This window comes from Phalacrocorax carbo, chromosome 1, assembly GCF_963921805.1.
Source record: "Phalacrocorax carbo chromosome 1, bPhaCar2.1, whole genome shotgun sequence".
NCBI lineage: Eukaryota > Metazoa > Chordata > Aves > Suliformes > Phalacrocoracidae > Phalacrocorax > Phalacrocorax carbo.
This window is the reverse complement of record NC_087513.1, coordinates 188456466-188477359: the sequence shown is the minus strand read 5'-3', so window position 1 is coordinate 188477359 and position 20894 is coordinate 188456466. Positions and strand designations below refer to the sequence as shown.

Here is a 20894-nt window from a genome sequence, read left to right as displayed (position 1 = left end):
TAGTCTAAAAGTTTCTTGGACAGACATGACTTTTAACATGTGCACTGTTCAATATGGAGATTTTATATTCCAAACCAATCATCTCTTGCATTGAATCTCCTTTTTAGGCTGCTTTGGGTTGCTTTTTTTTCTTGCTGTTAGTTTTGCTTTTGTTCTTAGCACAAACTTTGAGTAGAATTCCAAAATGACTGAATTTGTCCTATTAAATAGTCTTTAAGCAGTACATTCAGTGCCAGACTTGGGAACTCAATGTGTAACGTTATGAGCATCTATAAAAATGATACAAAGCACATAATTTTTTTTCTGCATGTTTCAAGATGGATATGCAATGAAATCATTGCCTATAGAACTCAAATTTGCAAGCTCAGGCAAAGCAAACAGCTGATATGCTTAAATATATTTCTATGATTTTTTTTTTGAACAAAGGGTTTGGTGTGTCAGGCAATTCAGATAGCTGTTTTGTCTCCATAGTATTCTTAATTACAGTAAGTGATATCTGACCAGATTTTTAATTTTTGCTGTAGGGCTTCCAGGCTGGGCAGGAAAAGTATAAGATGACACATGTTTGGAGCATCAATAGTTAATTGAAGCCATAAATGGTTTTATTATTTTTAAAGATTTAAAAAAAAGCTGAGGGGCAAATGACTTTTTAATACTACTTATTTTCCTAGATACCTTAAATTTCCTTTTCTACTTAACGTATGTTGATAGCATGTAGCCTGTGTTATGGAGATAGCAGTTGTTTCAAGAATGCTCCCTTCATTTGTATATTCTGTAACTGGTGCGCTGAGGAGTTTAATTTCTGGCTTGGCTTTAGGAAAAGTCTGCTGTTGCACTTGTCTTCTGCTTTGAAAACCTTTTGCTGTTTCTTTTGTTTTTGTTTTGTTTAAGCCTGCAACTTGTTTGTTCCAGTCACCTGAAATACAGAAAGCTTCAGTTGTACCACCAAATCAGTGTCCTAACTGTGTATGCAAAAATCATTTTATCTACTGCTAATCTATAATGCCAGTAAGGGATGAAGCAAAAACCACGTAACTACCTTGCAATCCTCCGCAGAAGTTCCAAATAAGTAACTGTGGTTAGTGCATGTCTTGGGCATCAGAGTAGCTCTTAAGCATTTGTAATATAGTTAGCTAAAGAATTGTCTAGGATGTGAAAAATTACTTTCCCTATAACATTGCTGTAGCCCATAGGGAAGGACAGCTGTACATAGCTGAACTTACTTTCGAATGTCCTCACGGCATGGAGGAAATGTCTTTTGTGGGTAGCCATCCTTACTGCAAAATCATTGCCATTGATACCCTGATTTTCAGAGTGTGAATGAGTGCAGGAGAAATCATGAGTGCTTCAACAGCATTTTCCATGTTCTTGGGGGAAAAGATGGTGAGTTAATAGAAGCATGAGTTCAGACCTTGATAAATTCTAGTAGACTTTTAGAACTCTGTTTTTACGGTCTTCTCCAAACGATAAAATCATTTGAGATAGTATTCTATCTTTTAGCTTCAGAAGAAAAGGGAGTGTATGTGTATGGAATACAGTTAAATGTGGCTGAGCCTTCCAAAAGATGGGCAGTCAGCAGCAAAAAAGGGGAGAAGTGGAATAATAGTTCATGGCTTCTGGCATCAAGGACAGCACATACTGAATGTTGTATTCAACAGAGCTCGATCAAGAGATTAGGGTTCAGTGACTGATTACATCTTATTTCTACTTATACAATAATTTAAGGTTTTTTGGTATACACAGCTTTAGAAAAGAAGTATTTACCTGTTTGTATGTATTTTGAGATAGTATTCAAACAGTGTGTGCCTCACGTTTATCTCGTTACTCAATCACCTCATACGAAGATAGATTTTGTTAACTTGTGCCCCCTCTGCTGGCTAGTTTTCCAATTACAAAGTAAAAATGCAAGTCTATGTAGGTGGGGTACTCTCTGATATGCTATTTTGGCCAAATATAAATTTCTAAAAGTCCCTTTTATGGAGTTAAAAATACAATGAAAACCATGTGAGTCCTAGTTTGAGAGTGTCAGTGGTGGTGGTGAGAGTTGGTGTTTTCATAGTGCATAGTGATTGTCATGGGCTCAGTCAAGACTCCTTCAGCATTTCTCAAACCTGTTTCTTTCTGCCCTCCCTCAGTCGAAGAGACGCAGTGTTTTTACCCATCCTGTGTGTATATCGTTTCATATACAGAGGAACTAGATCTTTGATTCTTGAGACTATAGAGGACTACACTTTGAGCTATTATCTGCATTTCTGACAGTGGTCACTTTCCTTTCAAGATGTGGAGCTCTCTTCTTTTGGGTGTAGTAAGGGGCTCTCACAGGTGATTAATTTACCTGCATTCTTCCTAAAACCTGTCTTTGAGGGTGAGGTAGTATACCCAGCTACCTAGCATGAAGGGGAAGTAGAGCATAAGTCCTCCTATCTTGAATACTATGGGGAGAGCTGAAAGGTTTCAGTGTTATGATAGAGAACGTATGTCTCTACTACAGATGTATGTGGACCAGAGCTAATGGTAAGAATCCTCCCACTGTCCTGCAGCCCTTTCAGAAAAACTGGGCATTTTTTCTTGGTAGTAGTGCAATTCCTGGAATAGTGTTTCATTAGGTTGTTCCATAAGATTCTAACCTGTGACCGATCTGGTGTCTATCTTTGCCATTGGTCAGGCACCAAGAGAGATTTCTGTTTTATATTAGAATTTCTTTTATGACTTAAACTTCATAACAGACTTCAAAACACTGTAAAACTCAGTGGTTAGCGTAGCTTTCATTTAAGTTTCTTCCGAGGCTTCTGAAAGTGATCTTGAAATACATCTGCTGCGCAAATATCTGATCATTTACTAGTAAGAGAGACTTGCTACCACTGCAAAATTGCATTATCTATTGAATAATCAACAGCGTCAAGGGAACATATCAAAATTTTATGGAGAGCAAAACAGGGGAAAGTTAGCAACTTCGTGCATGAAGCCTGCACAAAGGCTTGTCAGAGATCATAATCCCATACAGAACTGCAGTATGTCCTTCAGTTCTTCCTTAGCCTGAAATCACAGAAATCTCTCTGACTCTTAAGTGGTTCCCGTTTGTGGGGTCAGTTTCTATTCTAAAACAGCCATAACAAATAAATATGGTTTCAAGGCTCTTTTTACCATGCAGGTTCAGTCACTTAGGTAACACTGTGATGCAGTTCGGAGGTGCTGTGCTTTTCAGTCTGGCCACAGAATCATGGAGCTCTTGTGGAATATCCTGTGAGAAGGCAGATCAATCAAAGCTAAGATTGTAGTAGAGCCTGACTGCCCTTCTTGCTCTTCCCTGCGCCCAGCATATTCTTTACGTTCTGATAGATCATGGAGTTCCGTAGTGTATTTCTGCTAAATATTAAGAGATATGCAGCAGAGCTTCATCTGGGAAAGCTTCCATTTAAAGCCATTTTGCTTTTTATCAAGTAGTATGAAATAATTTACAAACCTACTGAAGCAGCAAGCTTATTCATTCCTGAGTACTATAGTATGTAGGTATATATGTGGTTATGGTGCATGTCTACATACATTTGAAAAAAACTTAAGAGCGAAATAGGTTTTTGTGAAGAGTTGTACTGCCAGTTATGAATTCACTAAAATGCTACTATGATGCCAGTGTATTCAACTGTGTTTGACTTGGGAAATGACTCTGTGAGTGCATAAAATACAACTGATTCTATAGGTCTTCACAACTCTATTGATTGGTTCTGCAGGGATAATAGAAAATAGTCGAAGTAGCTGAAAATGCAAGTGGGACAAGTAAGAAGTTGCACAAGATGCTACATTTCCTATATAGCTGACTCTCAGAGCATAGAACAGCTGTTAAATACGTCTGTGTATTTGATAGTGTGCTGCCTTGAGCACTGAAGGAGAGTCTCTAACAAATGTTAATGTTTTAGACATTTCAAGATTTTGCTAAAGCATAACTGAAGTCCCTCAGATACAAAAAGTGAAAACAATGGTGGATTTGGACCATCTGTTTTAGTTTGTTGAAATTCAAGCTTAGTGTGTTGGTATTTTTTAAGCTGTTATTAAAAAAATAGTTTTAAAGCTAATAATTTTGCCATCATCCTCACTTTCCAATTTCATTTTAAACTATTGTTTTTGAACAATGGTTGCTCACAGATTCTCATGAACATTTATGAGAATCTTGACCTTTTAAATTCTGAAAAACCTGATTGAATCAAAAAACCCGATAGCGCACTTTTGTATTTCCTGGTCAGATGACTAAACTTACTGGCAGTTAGGGCTGATTCTTCTGAAAATAAAAGGCTGAGATGATATAATGTACGATGGATGTGCAGTACGACTTCTGTTAAATTTAGTGATTTACTGAAATGAAAGTGTACCTTTTAGATCATGATCTGAAAATGAGTGTTTTCTAGTGATTAGTGAATGCGTGTTCTGTTAAAAATATGCACTTTATTTCCGTTTATATTTATTTTCAACTTTTAGCCTTTCTTGGGCATGAAGCTTTTGTACTACTAAATACTTATTCTTTTTATAGTAGTTGCTTGTTGAACATGTCATTTTTAGGCTCTGACTTCGCGGTTTTTGGTCATGTTTCTACCTCAGCTATTAAGTTTTTTAACGCTTCTGCTCTGAAATTAATATTTAAATAAGGTGACAGTAGTCTTAAATCAATTTTCTGGTACTGCATGTGTAATAGCATATACTTGCACATGTAAAGGTCACAACAGCTCTTGAATTGCTTTGCCTGTACATTTTGAAGAAGAAAAAAAAATAATCCATGAATGTATTAACCAGTCATGCTGAAAGTGGTTGTGAAGCTTACTTGCCTATGAAAGTGAATTCTTAGTTTTGAGAGTCTTAACCAGATGATAATGTCTTGATAATTTGATACACTTCTGGCTCGATCTGAGACGTCCTTTGAAGACATCATGCAAGCTGGGGTGGGCTTGCTGTACCTCTTGATGTGATCTTGTGTGAGCGGTGTGGAGCTCAGGGGTGCTCACAGCTCTGTTTTGTGTTATCTGAGCACAGCACAGAACTACTTCAGCTGGAGACTGAAGAAATGGCAACTGATGTAACTACGTAGCTTTGTGATTCAGAACAGAGTTGTGAAGCTATCAAATTGTTCAAAAGAATGCGTGTTGTAGAACAGATAAGTTAGTTTTAAGGCTTTGAATCTCTTGCTTCTTCTATTTTAGCCTAGCAAGCTTGCAAGATTGCCTTGGTATTGGTTCTGATAATTTAAGTAACTTTCTTCCAAAAAGAGGTGTGTGTGGGTTTTTTTGGTCTCCTTGGTGCATATCTGCCCTTGAAAACACAGTTTGTAGGTGAATGAAAAAACCCTTTTGTACCACTTCTCAATACTTGGTGGTTGAAGAGAGTGATCACCCATTAAAACCTTAGGTGCCTCTTCCTTAGTGCTTTTTTTACCACTGCTAGGAACTGTCAGAGGGAAAAGCATATTACTGAAACGAATTTGCAGTCAGATGACTCTAGCAGCTATTTGGACTGAAAAGGATCCCAAATGAACCAATTTGCCTATATGACGCAATTAGCTGAAGTCCCTGTGGGAGCTAGTTACCACTGCAGTTTCAGCTAGGAAAATAAGTAACGTTTAGTTTTTCCAAAGTACTTGTTTATAAGCAAATCTATTTAAAAATAAGAGTTTAAAATAAAACTTAAATACTTTCAATTTACTGTAGCCTGAGGAGAAAATTGGGACTCAAACTGCCACAGTTTAAATATAGCAGTTGAGTTTCTAAACTCTAAAATGTTTATCCACTCTCAGTGGTTATCTGTCTGAAAACAGGTAACAAGAACAGAAAGATCTTTGCTTATATGCTTGCTAGGATAGGCCTATATAATGCTAGCTGAAATTGTGAGTGATGCCCTTATGTTTCCCAAGATATTGGTACTGAGGTCGAGTTGATCTTTACCCTACTTAGTTTAAGAGCTCAGGGTTTCACACTTTCTATCTTTGACTTTCCTGTGTGGGAATGTAAGATGCTACTAAAATTAGCTGCTGGATTATTTTTCTTTTGAAATGAACAAAACCTTGTGGTGATTAGTTTGTTGTCAGAGTAAGTTGTAAACGGGCTTATTTTTTACACCTTGGTATGCTGAGCTGATTTCCCGTGCATTTCGGCATACCTGTAAGCTGGCAATGAGCTGGTAATGTATGCTCTGTCACTCACTGTTTCACTGCGTAGCTAAAATAATTGAGCTGTGCTGAATTGATTTCGCATGAATTCACTGTCAATGGTGTTGCAATGTATTCTGAAGAATATGATATTTCTAAGTTATATAAATTTGTAGTGTTTTATTTTAATAGTATATTTCTAAAGGAAGAACAATAGAAGATTTTATTAGATTAAAATAAAGTTCCAAAACAGTAATTGACAAAAATGCTACAGTTTATTTTAACAAATTGGTAAGTGTAAGTCTTCTGGAATTTCATTTTGCTAAATCTACTAAAACATCTCTTGAGTTTTGAGAGCTTGCTTATATATGAGGGTTTTTTAAAGAAATACCTGACTTCATATTGGTTTTGCATGCCTTCATATAGCTAAGGTGAGGAGTAGGGTCAGAAGAGTCAGTGGTGTTCTTTAAGAATTAATGATACGGAAATTTTTAATCAAAAATAGTAAACCTCAATAATAGACACTATGTGAAATTCCTCCTTGATATATTCTAATTATGTTTCTGCTCCTTTAGGTGGAATGTAGGTATTCATTTCATGTTTCTAAATTGCATGGAACTGTGAACCTAAGTGCAGCTAAGTGAACTCAGCTCTGTTCACTTGTCTTTAAACAGCTTAGTGGTGAACTGTATACTCTGACTTGATTTAATAAATTCTAGAAAGGGTAATATTTATAGCTGTACTGATGAGTTGACCTCAAGATTACTGTATTTTCACATCTAGCTAGTGAAGAGGAGATTTCAAGGGGAAACTTTCCTTTATTACTTAAACAGGAGTGAAGTATTCTGCAATAGTACACTACTATTGTTTCCACAGTTACTCTGTAGATGATACATGTGGAAATGTGAGTTACTTTGTCTTTGGGGTCAGATTCTCAAATCAGTTGTTACTCTGTTGTTACAAATGAATGTTGTTCTGGTAAAAAGATTATTCTTTTGTAAATATGTTGCTATATGAGTTGATTCTTGATCTTGTCAATGATCATCCATTGTGCAGGTAAAATGCTTGTGAAATTACACAGTATTGGGAAAAATTACTTCATCAGCCTGAGACATTTTTCTGGGGGAGGAACTCAAGCTTACAATCTCTTGTTCCCTTCCTTATAATTTCATAATCATTCTGAGACCAAAGTGTTCAAATTTAAGGCTTAAAGTTTAGATGGTTAAAACTGAAAAAGATTATAGTTGAGGTACACAAAAGTGTTTATCCAGATATCCTCATTATCTTAATAGCAGTTGTCAGACTAAATTTCTAATATATTTCAAATTGGACCAGAATATTGACCTAAAGTGCATTGCTTATGACATCTAAATATTTTTGTCAATTGTCATTTCATTCTTAGAACCATTTACTAGCAATAGGATTAAAGTATTTTTATGTTCAGTATTCATGAGAACAGTATCCTTTTCCTCTAGTTAGAAACCCTGCTTTCAATATTATTTCAGTGCAATGTAATTAGCTTCCAGCTGATGTTTTGCAGTTGTGGTGAACTACTAGTTGGCAGAATAACATACCATAACTGTTCTTGAGAATTAAATAAGGCTAAATATTCTTAGGAAATTATTTTAATTAAAATTGAGTGTATTTTGAGAGTCCTTAAATTCTTTTGAGTAATTGTTTAAATTGGATTATGAACTAGCTTAGCTTTTGTGGAAGAGATTGATCTTCACCGTTTTAATTTTATTTTTGCATAATTTTTTCTGTGGTAAGAGTACGCTATTTTAAAGAAAATTGTAGGATTTTCAGTAAGGTTTGAGCAAATATTGAGCAAATAACTTTTTAATTTTTCTGTTAACATAGAGTTAATTGATCACTGTAAATGTGGTGTTGCCACTTTAAATGGGCCAACCCTCACCAAATATATTTCAAATTGTTAGGTGATATTTTTGCTCTACGCAATCGGTAGATGATCCTTTTTATTAAATGGGTTGTAAAAAAATGGATTGAAAAGGTCTCTCTCTTAAAACTTACTAGTTCTCTGTTCATGTTTCTGGAGTAAATAAGTATTTGTGAGATAGTTTGTCTTTATAAGCAGAACTAGGCTGTGGGTGTAGTTGTATTTTTCTTTGTTTCCTGAAAAAGAAAAACAAGGCCTTGAGCTTGGCAATAGGAGAGTGGGACCCACTAAAGAAAAGCTTGTGGTGGCTTTTATCCAGCTTTTAACCCTAGCTAGAGTGGAATGTGCTACCTGGGCGTGGAGTTCACGTGTCCGTGGATTACTTTGGGGTCCTGTTTTTTCCAGAGGTACAGTAGGCTCCTACCATACTGGCAGTAGGAAAAGGAAGTGCCAATAACAGACCAAGTTTTTTTTGTTACAGCTAAACTAGTTGAATGTCATGGTGGGATCACAGAATGTCTTACCTTGTATATGTTTCTATCTTAAATGATTCATATAGCAAGTTTGTCTACTTTTCAAGTATTTGTTTCTGAAGTTTTGCATGCATGGTTCAATAACCTTGGTCAAAAGGTAACTGGTACTGTTCATGTCAGAGTTTTCCTTAATATATAGCGTATTAGTTCTTAACCCGGGGATTGTGATCACAAGGTACTATGCAAATGCTTTAGGTGGTCACACAGTAGTTAAATCACGCATAAAATCAACCCTAGAGTAGGGGGAATTGGAAATATCTCTGGTTTAAAGAGGCAGTTGTTCCTCTAGCTGCCAGTTTGTCAGAATACTGCAGTACACATTGTTCTTTAAGTCCTATGTTAACCATTTTTGCAATGTTTTTCTATGCATTTATTGAATACAGATATATTAAGTGTGTAGCTTTACATGGCCTAACTGCAAAAAGTCAAAACTGTATAGGACTGTACTATATAGTACATAAGAAAAAATACCTCAGGCCTCATTGTTTTGTTGGAGGGTATCAGTGGCTGTTTAATGACTGAACAGAAGTTTACAAATTTGTCACAGCATTTTAAAGGACATTCCCCTTTTTTCCCCCCTTAGGGACGAAACCCCTTTTTTCTGGAGCCAGCAATAATTATAACAGTTACTGATGGAAGTAAATTAACTACAACCAGTGGCATACAGGAAGAGGTAAGATCTGACCTCTGTTTACAATGATGTGTACTAAATGTTGTCTTAGAATACTGTTTACAGTAGGAGCATAAATGACTCCTCAAAAGTATGCTGTTAATAGCTTAAGCTTGCATGTTTTTTCCTTTTAATTTCAGGTAATTTTATGTAATAGTACTACAAAAATCTGAATAGCTCTTTTTCCTTATCACATGTGGCAGAAGCATATAGTACAACTGTTGGTCTGTTTAGTGGACTCAGTTCCCTGTTTCTATCCAGGGAGTTCATGGCTTTTCAAATATGTTAGCAGAAGAAATTGATTTCTGTAAAGCATGTATGTGTTTAACAGGTCTAGATTTAAATTCTTTATGTATAGACCCAAATTAATGTAGTGATTTCCCAAAGGAAATCACTTCCCACTAGGGAGTATGTGAAATACGAACTTCTTTCACACTGGGCTCTTAAAGTGATTATAATCAAATCAGTAGTGTCCTTATGATACAAGATAAAAGCTGAAGTAATGTATTTAAAATTAAATCTGTAGAGCAGTTTAAAACACCAGATCTTAATATACTGGAGTACCTGCTCAGACTTCTGGCAAACTCAGAGTGATAGCAAATGCTGAAGCACTGAACTATTTTAACTTACTGGCCGTTTTGAATACTTTCCTTAAAAAGAGATCACTAGGGATGAGGTTGGTCTGACCAGCTCAGTGTCCATTCCATACAGTAGTAACAAAACCCAAACAACCAACAAAAAAATCCCTAAGTTCATTCCCTTTTCAGGGAAAAGGCTAATATCCAAAGGTCTGTCCTAAAAGTTTGAAGGGAGGATTCAGACTTTCCCGTGTGGTATGCCACATTTGACTCTACAGATTAACTTGTACATTGCTGTTCGTTAGTTACTCAGATTTCTCCTAATACTTTATTATATGGTGTTTTTACAGCACTTACAGAAGTTGTTTGTATTGTATGGGAAGTGGTATTGAGTGTTTTTGTAACGTATCTGCCTTAGAGGAAGAAAGTTAAATGACTTCATACTTTTATGTGGACTACTAACAAATAGCCATAGCCAGTAACTGAAAGGGAATGCCTGGATCAATGATACCAAGTAGGTTGTCTGTATAAAACCTCACTTTCATCATATTTTTTACCCAATAAGCTGTTTTCAGCTTAATCCAGTGATTGATTGGTGTGGTCCAAAATACTGAGTAGAACAGCAGCTTCATATTTACAGTGATTGCCAGTGAGCAAATGTTAATTAAACAGAGGGTAGTGTGACACTTCTAGAGCCATCTACAGCATTTAGTGCTGTTAGCAGCAGAATACTGGTGGTTGGTTGGGGTTTTTTAAAGAGCTAACTGGGTAATCACTTAGCTGTGTAAGTCCTTGAGGAGAAGCAACTTCTCTGCTGTTAGATGTCAGACTTCTAAAATCTGACATTGACATCCTGGAGTGAGGGACACCAAGACGCTTAAGTGGTGAAGCAAATGACACCTGGGTAGAGGCTCTGAGAACTGGGTTTGTTCAGCCTTTAGAAGAGAAGCCTGTGGCTGTGGCGGGGTCTCTTACCACCATCTGCAACAACTTAATGGGGGAGGGAGCCTGGCTTTTCTTGGAGGTGCACAGGGCTGAAGTGAGAGGCAACAGCTGTAAATTATACAAGGGAAATTCGGATTGGATATCAAGAAAAATTTTAATTGCATGGGTGACTGAACATGGGCATAGGTTGTCCAGTGGATGTGAGATTGCTGTTATTGGAGATGCTCAAAACTGAATTGGACAAGGCCCTGAGCAATCAGAAGGCTCTGGACTGTGTAGCCTTTGTCTCCCTTCTAACGTGTACTATGTGTTCTAACGTGAACTAATGTGTTCTATGGTTTTACATTAAGTTTCTTTTCATCTTGTTCATTTATCAGAAATGATTTAGGTAAGAAAGTTCTATTGGCTGTTGTGAGCTCTTTTTCTTACAGCAAGAGTCATGATTTTTTACAGGCAGCACTTTTTTGTCCCTTTTCCTTCAAATCTGGGTACAACTTTTTTACCTTAGTCTTCACAAGAAGACATCTTATGGTCAGGCAACCATTTGGTCACACGTTCACATCTTTAAATTGTTGTAACTTACACTGAAAAAAAAATGCAGAATCTGCCCTACTAATGGTAGTGAACAAATGATTTCTTGGTAAATGAGCAAATTTAAAGGCACAGCCTTCTGGAGGAACTGAAAGTGCAAGACAAATGCTCTTACTGCAAGACAAAATGCAAGTTTCTTTGGGTCTTCCTCCATATGTATTTACAGGGTATATATTTCATACCCAGCAATGGATGTGATTTTTTTTTTTCTCCTTTGCCATAGCTGTGCCAGTAGGAACATACCTAATGCTATCAAAGAGCAGGGGAACAAAGCATCCAAGGATGCTTCTGTCTTTCAGAGATACCTTTTGCGTTTGTCAACATGTGTCCTATTGATCAGAATTCTTCTTAGTGTAGTTTGAGCATCCTTTACAGTTACGTCTCAAGTTGGACATGCAGAAATGAAGCTGAATTAATACAGTAACAGCACCCTGGAGATATGGAAGTCCGTTGTTGCTCTTCTGTTCACTAACAAAGCTTTTCATTTGCTTTCAAATGTCTTCTGTTCTTTGGGTTTGACTTTGGAGAGGCTTTTCAGAGTTGGTGTTGGAAGTGATCATATCCCACTGGCTATGACAACAGTGTTTTTACTTCCTGTGTAAAGTTCTTATGGCTAAGGCAGTATATTTTTAGTTCTTTTAAAACTTATGTACAAGAGAACCGACAGAATGTTGGTTTTGGAAAGCCTGTGAAGCCAGCATGGAACCTGGAGGCAAGTTTTCTCAAAGCTTTGACATTCAGATGAACATTTGCATTCTTACCAATGAAATCAGCTTTATCACTATGGGAACACTGTCATTTGCCCTAGTGTTAAGCAGTCAACCTTAAACCCTGTTTCAGAGCTCTGGCTGAATTCTTCAGATGTCCTGTTCCTTTGTGGAATTTAATATGGGTTTTGCAGATAATGAGCTTTACCCATTCAGCACTACCTTGTCTCCGATGATGTGGCTCCTCAGACTGAAGACAGAAATTATGCAGCCTATGCAATTATCTCCACTGGCACAAGTTAATAGGATTTTCAGTCCTGTCCCTTCTGGCACTAACTTCTAATTCATCAGTGCTGATGTACTGAAGAGCACCAATGTCAATTCTACATCCAGCATGGCATGTTGACCAGATTTTTCCCTGGATTCACTTGTCCCAGTCATAACTTGAGGAAGAGATGGGCTTACACTGTTGGAATACCATCATTAGTTATTGGTCTCATACTATGGATTCCTCTTGGGGTGGCTTTTATTTCTGGCCTGATACCTCAGATTCAGTCTTAGCCCTTTCCTGATCTTTCCTTTAACAAGTGTTTAATTCCTTAAGGGGATTTCTCTTATTCCTCTTTATATTATGGAATGAATTGTCATACTTCTCCATTTTTGCAGCTGCTGGGCTATCTTCCCTTGTCTTCCTCCAATGTGCCCTCTGTTTTAAGAGGCATAACTCCTGTTTGCAAGATTGAAACTGGGTTATTGACCAATTGATAGATTCTGTTGAATGATTATGCAAACAAGGATGAGAAGAAATGTCCTCAAGCTGTGCTAGGGGAAGTTTAGGTTGGATATTAGGAAAAAATTCTTCACCAAAAGGGTTGCCAAACATTGGAACAGGCTGCCCAGGGAAGTGGTTGAGTCTCCATCCCTGGAGGTATTTAAAAGGAGGGTAGACGTGGTGCTTGAGGATATGGTTTAGTGGTGGATTTGGCAGTCATAGGTTAGCGGTTGGACTTGATGATCTTAAGGGTCTTTTCCAACCTTAACGATTCTATGATTCTACTAACACAAAAAGCATGAGCAATGCTGCTTGTCTTCTGCATGTTGTCATTCTGATCTTCCATTTGTAAGAGTCCTACAGGAGGAATCAGTGATTATTTTTTTTTTTGGACTCCTCATCCCAGAACTGTTTGACAATGTCACAATGATCCTTCCCAGGGTTGATCATCTTGCATCCCTGATGTAATAACTATAACAACTGTACCAGGTCCTTATTTTCAAGAGTAATCAGGAACTGTAAATGCTCCATAATATTTTAATTGTAGTTCTTCCAGCTGAAAATCTTGATTTCTAAACAAATTCTGCAAGAAATATGGGGGATCTCATTAGTTATATGTTCCTGTCCTTCCTTCCCCATGCTATTCGTATTAGCAGCAGTTGCCAGGATCACAGCATTTAGCATTGACCCCCAAAGCTCTTGAGGGTGAATTTTGTGTAAGCAGCAGCTGAGTGTAAGTGGACACTATGGTTAATGCTATCATCAGAATGGCCAAGTATATAATGTCATTGAAATGGTGTGTCAGTTTGACCTGGTGTGTCTCCATGATTTTATTTCCTGTGGAAGAACAATTGGTGGCTTTCTATCTCGGTTATAGCTGCATATGACTGGATGGAAAAAGACAGGAAAACATAACACTGTTGTTAAATCTAAGTAGAGTTTCTCAGTCTATCAAGGGCTTGTTTTCTCAGCTGGGCTTGAACCTTGTTGCCCGTCCTTCAGTCCTCTAAGGATGAAATGCTGCATTCGCTTGGAATGTAAGATGTGTCTTGTCTTTTTATGGGTACCAGAAAAGCCTGCAAAGGCAGCTACTTGCAGATAGATTTTTTTAAAGATTTTTTTTAGATTAAAAAAAGGCAAAGTTGACTGTCTGTATGGATATTTTTGGGTACCTAATCGTGTAACAACCTTTTATGAGATTTCTGAACATGGAAAATGTAATTACCTGGGTACTAAAGTTTAAGCAGTGCTAGTGCTGCCCACTGTAATGCATGAACCTGTATGTGCAGTCATTGCCAGAGAGCATTGCGCTTTTTCACCAACTACCATGCCACGGCAGAGTTTCCTAATGCTGATCTAGCTTTTATTCAGGCTAGGGTCCCTAGGATCCTCTGCTGTTTTTTGAGGATTTTAAACTGTGCTGCTGCTTATGATTGCATAAATGTGTGTAGAGACAAGGGCTCAGAATAAAAAAAAAAAAATTACCTGCTCACTAATAACAGGGTTCTCTTAAGATCTCTTCAGGAACAGGTTGTCTACCAGTCCTTCTGTTCTTGAACACTTTAGTGGATTGGCAGGGAAGAGGGACATAAGGCACGCACTGCTATCTTGCTCTGGCATTATGGCATTTGGGAATGTTAGGGTTTGTGCTCCTACAAACCAGTGTTGAGACAAAACAGCTGGTTTTTAGTACTAAGGTGGGAGGATGCTTTTGTGTGATTATATATAGACAACATGTTGAAGTCCATTGCTGGTAAGCAACCTCCCTTTAAATTGTTCATTCTATCTTTTTCTCAACAACCAATGTGAAGGTCAAAGGAAAAGCTGAGCGTGCCTTTGTATTGAAATATGCATGGGGAAGAAATGAAATGCAAGATGTACATTTCTAAGCCCACAATATTTTCTGCTAGGTATGCAGTCGCTGTGATAATACAATACCAGTTAAAAAAAAGTAACTGGAGGTTAGAAAACCAAGTTAATAATGTTTGTAGAGAATGAGGCCTGGTTTGAATCTGTAGCTGCTCAAGTAACATGGGTATTAAATTTAACTGGAATTAAACTGTGAGAAAGAAAGTGAGGACATTTGACTTGATGCTAGTGGCTTTGCATGCCATCCTACAGTTTGAAAACATTTCTAATAGTAATATGTACATAATGCAATGACCTGCTCTTGAGTACTGTTTGGTTTTGGGGTTCCCTCAATATAACCGGCTGAGTCAAAGGTTTTGTAGTTTGAGATAAACTGAACTCAGGATAGTGTGGGTACAGGGTCCAATGGGATACTTATTTATCTGTGTGTAATATATCTTCAAAAAATGTATATATGCTGCCTGAAGAAAAGTAGTGCTGTAACATAGGTATGTTTTGCAGATTAAATGCACTCTTCAGAGGTGTAGTTAATTTTTTGTCCAGTCAGATGAAAGTAGGAAAATTTGGTGAGTGGCATTCCTTGATAATAGCCCCAAGTGAGGACAGTGTAGTTCTTGCAACTCTTATAGTCAAGATTCTAGGCAATTTACTAAGAATGTGGCTATTCTTTCAACCGAGTTTCCTTTGCCAGGCTGGCGTTGCTGGCTTTGTGTGAAAAGGGGAAACACATGCATGTGAATCAGTAATAAACCAGTTACGTAGCTGGGTGCCCTTCGACCAATTTCGTGTGAAACATTTGGGGAAAGCTGCTCTTCCCACATGTGCGCTCTGCTTGCACCAGCAAAAGCAGAAATTCAGGCAGAGGCATCAGGTGTGCTGAAAAGTCAAAAGTGCTCTGATTCTTGCTCCTGTTATGAGTGTGGGATCTGTTGGGTTTGTTCCTGGCTTTGAGATTGTATCAAAAATCATTATCCCACTCTATTCAGCACTTATCAGGCCACACCTGGAGTACTGTGTACAGTTCTGGTCCCTGTTATACAAAAAAAAGGATGTGGACAGGCTGGAAGGGGTCCAGAGAAGGGCCACCAAGATCAAAGGACTGGGAAGCCTGCCATATGAGGATAGGCTGGGAGAGCTGGGTTTGTTCAGCCTTGAGAAAAGGAAGCTCAGAGGGGATCTCATCACCATGTACCAGCACTTAAGGGGTAGCTACAAAGGAGACTCCCATTTTACAAGGAGTCACATGGAGAGGACAAGGGGGAATGGACACAACTTGCTCTTGGGGAGATTCCGACTGGACACAAGAGGAAAATCAGTCACACTGAGGACAGTCAACCATTGGAATAATCTCCCCAGGGAAGTGGTTGACTCGGCCACGTTGGGCACCTTCAAGAGTCATCTGGACAGGGTGCTGGGCCATCTTGTCTAGCCTGTGCTCTTCCCAGAAAGGATGGACTACATGATCCCTGAGGTCCCTTCCAGCCTGTGATTCTGTGAATAAAGTGATTATTTTTCAAACACGAAGATGTGTATTTTTCCCAATATGAGATGCTTGCAATTATGTAGATAGAAATAGCTGAGGTTTCCAGTTTGGAAATTAGGTTTGATGCTTTCAAGTTCATCTCTTAAAAACAAGCAAACAAAAGAACTTTTTCAATGGCTTGTTGCAAAACTTGACTAACCACTATGTACTAAAAATGAATCCAATTTGTCGTGGGTGCTTTTGTGGATTTGCACCATTTTTTAGAACAGACTAGTAGTTTCCTTTGTTAAGAGAGTTGAGATTGAGAATTGCAATTTTTTTTGGATGCTGCATGAGAAGGAAAACATTTGAGAAACTGAGTTTGCTTCAGCTTTTGGGCTTAACCCTTGTATTTGGCTAGGTAATGAAACTGCACCACTTGAGTCATTGCTTTGGGGATCTTATTTCCCCCTTATGGCTGCAGTGCTCCAGATGAAATGAGAATTAAACTTGTACCAACAGTGGTATCATCAGCCAGGGATCTATCAAATTTTTTGGAAACTGTTAATTACTTGTTATAAGTCTAGTCTATCTGTTCAGGACTTCTATAGCTGAATGTTCTGATAAGCTTTCTTTTTCCCTGCTAATCTGTGTCAGCTATCTGAAGGCAAGGAGAGAGGCTAGAGTCTTCTAAATGCTTTGTGCTGTCCCTTTGAAGCTAAAGCATTGGTTTTTATTTTTTCTTGTTTCAGTTAACTAGTTATAAAATGACCACTAACCCTGGGAATTGTAGATATTCTGTTAAGTCTCTCTGGCTGTTGCTGTTAGTGATTAATAAATAATATCCTGAGCATTGTTGTATCTTTAGTGCAGCATGCTTGAAGCCTGAAACTTTAATCTCTTTTACTGTCTCTTCTGGGAATTAAAGCAAAAAGAAATGCTCCCATGTATTGTGTGTCCCTGGATGGTATCTTCAATATTTTGAACTAAAACTTTTTTGTAGTTCTTCCCAGACTGAGGCAACACAATGGGACATGGCTAACAATTCTTCCTTATATGGGAAGCTGTGTCTATTGGTATCTATCACTTAAAAGTGAGAACTCATTTTGCATTTCAGTGTTGATTTTAATCTTTATCTCTGGCTTTCACTTAAAGCACAGGCATGAGTTTAGTTGTGGGATATACCCAAGCTATGTAAAACCCCTGCCTTCGGGTTCTATAATATAACTATCATGTTAGTTCACTTGTTGAAGCTGAGTTATTTGGAGTAGGTGATCCTGGCAGCCAGAGATTTTTGAGCAGCTATACCCAGGTTATATTTCTTCTGCAGGAGTCTTAGATTAACATTACCTTTTCATTCAGTTGTGCTTTTTATCTTGAATCAAGGAAAAGACTGAACTGAAAATGAGCCTGTTCTGCAGAAGGGTCTTTGAACAAAAGACTGCTGCAGTGAAGTAGTTTTTACTGCTGAAATTCTAAAGAAAACATCCTATTGATTCTGAAGTTTAGATCAGCTTTAAAAAGTGGTTGTTCCCACTTGGTTTGTAACTCTCAACTTTGTGAATCATGCTGCCTTGAAATGTTTGAAGTGTTGATTAAATGATGGCTGTCTTCCTTGTAATGTACAGTACCTGAATCAAATGATAAATATCTGTGGAGAGGTTATAAATGTGTTTATATAGAGTGAATTGCCATCACTGTGTAAAGTGAATTTTTTTTAAAGCAGTTTACTCAGAAATTTAAATTCCTTTTCAGCTCCATTTACCTCTCAATTCTCCTCTACCTGGAAGTGAGTTGACTAAGGAACCCTTTCGATGGGATCAGAGGTTATTTGCTTTGGTTCTCCGTTTGCCTGGTATCACAGCTCCGGAATCGGAGCAGATGACAGGTGTACCAGTGGATGACTCTGCAATCACACCTATGTGCGAAGTCACAGGAGGTGGGTGCCCTGGTTTCCTTTGACAATACTTTGAAAATGAAAACTAACTCAATTTAGTTCTATTAATCATGTATATGTTGTAGAATAAGTGTTTCTCAGTTCTTATATTACTTGTAAAAAACTCAGAACTCTGATATAACAAAACTAAAGACACTTACTGCATTAAAGCTACAGACAATTTAACCTGTCTTGGAGGAGTGTAAATCTACTTTCTTTAGCAGTTTTTTAGAAGAGAAAACTTTTTCTAATGCACCTTGGTATCAGAATTAGAAATTGTAAGAATTGAGTCTGTTCTGCTGCACAGTTTTGCTAAATTCCTGTCATACTGTGATCTAAAGAAGCCAAAAGTGAAGGAAATGTGTTGGGTTGGTTTGTTCTTTTTCCTCTAGAGCAACTAGAATTTCTGCAATGCAGAATGCATAAAAACTCTGCAAAATTGAAACTTTTATCTCCATCATAACTCATATTCTTAATCACATAGAAAGTATATTCCAGATCAAACTCAGGCATTAATTTTATAAATTGCTTGGAAAAGTTTTAGATTACATCACATATTAAAACCACAATGATTCTTCTGATGCATCGGAGGGAATGTGATAGAAAGCAAAGAGATTTAAAAAGCATTCCAAACAGATTGGACTCCACTGCTTTCTGCCTGTAATGTAGGCTCTACTGATGTAGCCTAATACTAATATACTACTACTCTACTAATATACTATACAGTACTTTGACTGAAATTCATGGACAGTTAAGTGTTGATGTCTGTCACAAGGGGGAGCCCATTTTCCATGGATGCAACCAAGAATTTGAGTGAAGTCGTTAAGGGCCTAAACCCAAACACTTACAATGAGGTGCATGTAACATTGTCACTGCATCACTAGGCTGCCTTGCTGCTTAAACAAAGAGGGAGTGTTTGGGAGAAGCTTTAAATCAGTGATCCATACATAAATCAACCTGTGTGGCGGGTGAACAGTTCTGTATCATCCAAGTTCAAATAAGGGCAGAAACACTGAACAACCTTAACCTTGGCTGTTTCGTTTTAGGTCGATCTTATTGTGTGTGCTCTCCAAGAATGCTGAATCAGTGTCTTGAGTCATTGGTGCAAAAAGTGCAAAGTGGAGTGGTAATAAATTTTGAAAAAGCTGGGCCGGATCCCTCACCAATTGATGGTACTTGAAATTTTTGACACTATGATATCAAATGCCAGGGATTACTGTCAATAAAATTTAGTGAACTTAATGTAATAGTTGCCAAAACAAAAGGTAAACTGATGCAATTTAAAAGACACTACTACAAAAAGGACCTGCTACGTCTGAAACTCTGTGGACTTATTCAAAATACTGCATTTGGTCATATTACTCAGGTAGTCTTAAATGCAGTTGTTCACGTCAAGCATAATTAAATGGGTTCATGAGTTTTAAGCAGTAGTTTTCAACCAGCTAGAAATGTAAATAGCTTGATATGGAAATACTGTGGGTTTATATGTTTACTCTTTTTTGTTTAATGTCATAAAGTGGCTGCATTAAGAATTAAAATAGCAAATACAACTGTGCAGCCTTAACTTCTTGTTCTAAATGGCTTAGGATATTACTGGGAAGTGTGGGAAATTTTTTAATCCTGCTTTGCTGCAATAAAAAGTTAGTCCAATAGTATTAGTTGTGTGTTTCAATTTTGTGCATGGAGATTTGAAGGTTGTCTGGTAATGACAACAGGAGGAGAAAGAAACTTCTTATTGTGAGGGCTCCGGATAACTGGCTTTCTCAGCTCTGATCCTGTAAACATTCAGTGCTTATTTGGTTTCTCATAGTTTCCGGGTTTTTGTTTACTGACAACTATCTGCTGCTCTTAAAAACATGAACTGCAGGAAGAGCTTCCCTAAGGGTATAGCTCTTAAAGTCTTCACAGAAGTTGTTTAATACTCTTTTTGATTTTTAACACTATTTTGACTCATAAAGCCTTTTTCTTCTGTAGATGGGCAGGTGGATATATCTAGACCCTTTGGACCCCAACCTTGGCACAGCTGTCACAAACTTATTTATGTCAGACCAAACCCTAAAACTGGGGTTCCTATAGGTCATTGGCCTGTTCCTGAATCCTTTTGGCCAGATCAAAATTCTCCAACACTGGTACGTATTGAAGTTAGATAAAGCAGAGGGTTTGTGTCTAGGGGAATATGCCAGGGTTTCCTATTCACTGATTTTTTAAATCTTGAGATAGGTACTTCATTGTAGCAGCTGTAAAAACAGTGTGACCTGAGAGGGAATGACACATGTAAATACATGTTGCAGTTATCTCAGATAAATTGCTGATGAGCAAATAATACTGTGGGGTTTGCTTTTTGGTGACCTTGAAGCATTAAGAAACTGCCTGCAGCAGATTTGTTGGCCTAGTATGTGCACATAACATTTCTGATCGAACTCTTAAAATATCAAACTAGTGCTTTGATAATAGACTATTGAATTCTATTGCCTCACAGGTCGTATTAATAGAATATAGTATGATCTTCCCAATTTTGAATCCTTGTGATAGTGCTGTCTTAATTCTAGCAGGTGAACGTAATTTCATCTGCTGTTGTTCAGTGTAGCCATACCTTGAATTTATCCCAAATAGAGAAATGCATCTTGGTTTTTAAAATACTACCCACAGAATTAATTTTATTTGAGTTTTTTCCATAAAAGAATGTATGCCACTGCCTTTTGTTTGGTCTGAGAACTAATCGTTAATATAATGTATTTTTCTATTTCTGCTAATATTTGAAAATAATTAAAATAGAAATAATGCAACTGTATAATTGTTCTCTATGT

At 37.5% G+C, this 20894-nt stretch overlaps 1 protein-coding gene across 3 annotated transcripts in view; it reads left to right on the top strand.

Annotated features, from left to right (window-relative positions):
* INTS6 (integrator complex subunit 6) overlaps positions 1–20894 on the top strand; it is a 46745-nt gene that overhangs the window by 11324 nt on the left and 14527 nt on the right. For all 3 annotated transcript variants that reach the window (XM_064440916.1, XM_064440914.1, XM_064440915.1), the window contains 4 exons: positions 9141–9230; positions 17907–18090; positions 19134–19259; positions 20062–20216. In XM_064440916.1, the coding sequence (XP_064296986.1) occupies positions 9141–9230; positions 17907–18090; positions 19134–19259; positions 20062–20216 (555 nt within the window). The remainder of the gene's footprint in view (positions 1–9140; positions 9231–17906; positions 18091–19133; positions 19260–20061; positions 20217–20894) is intronic.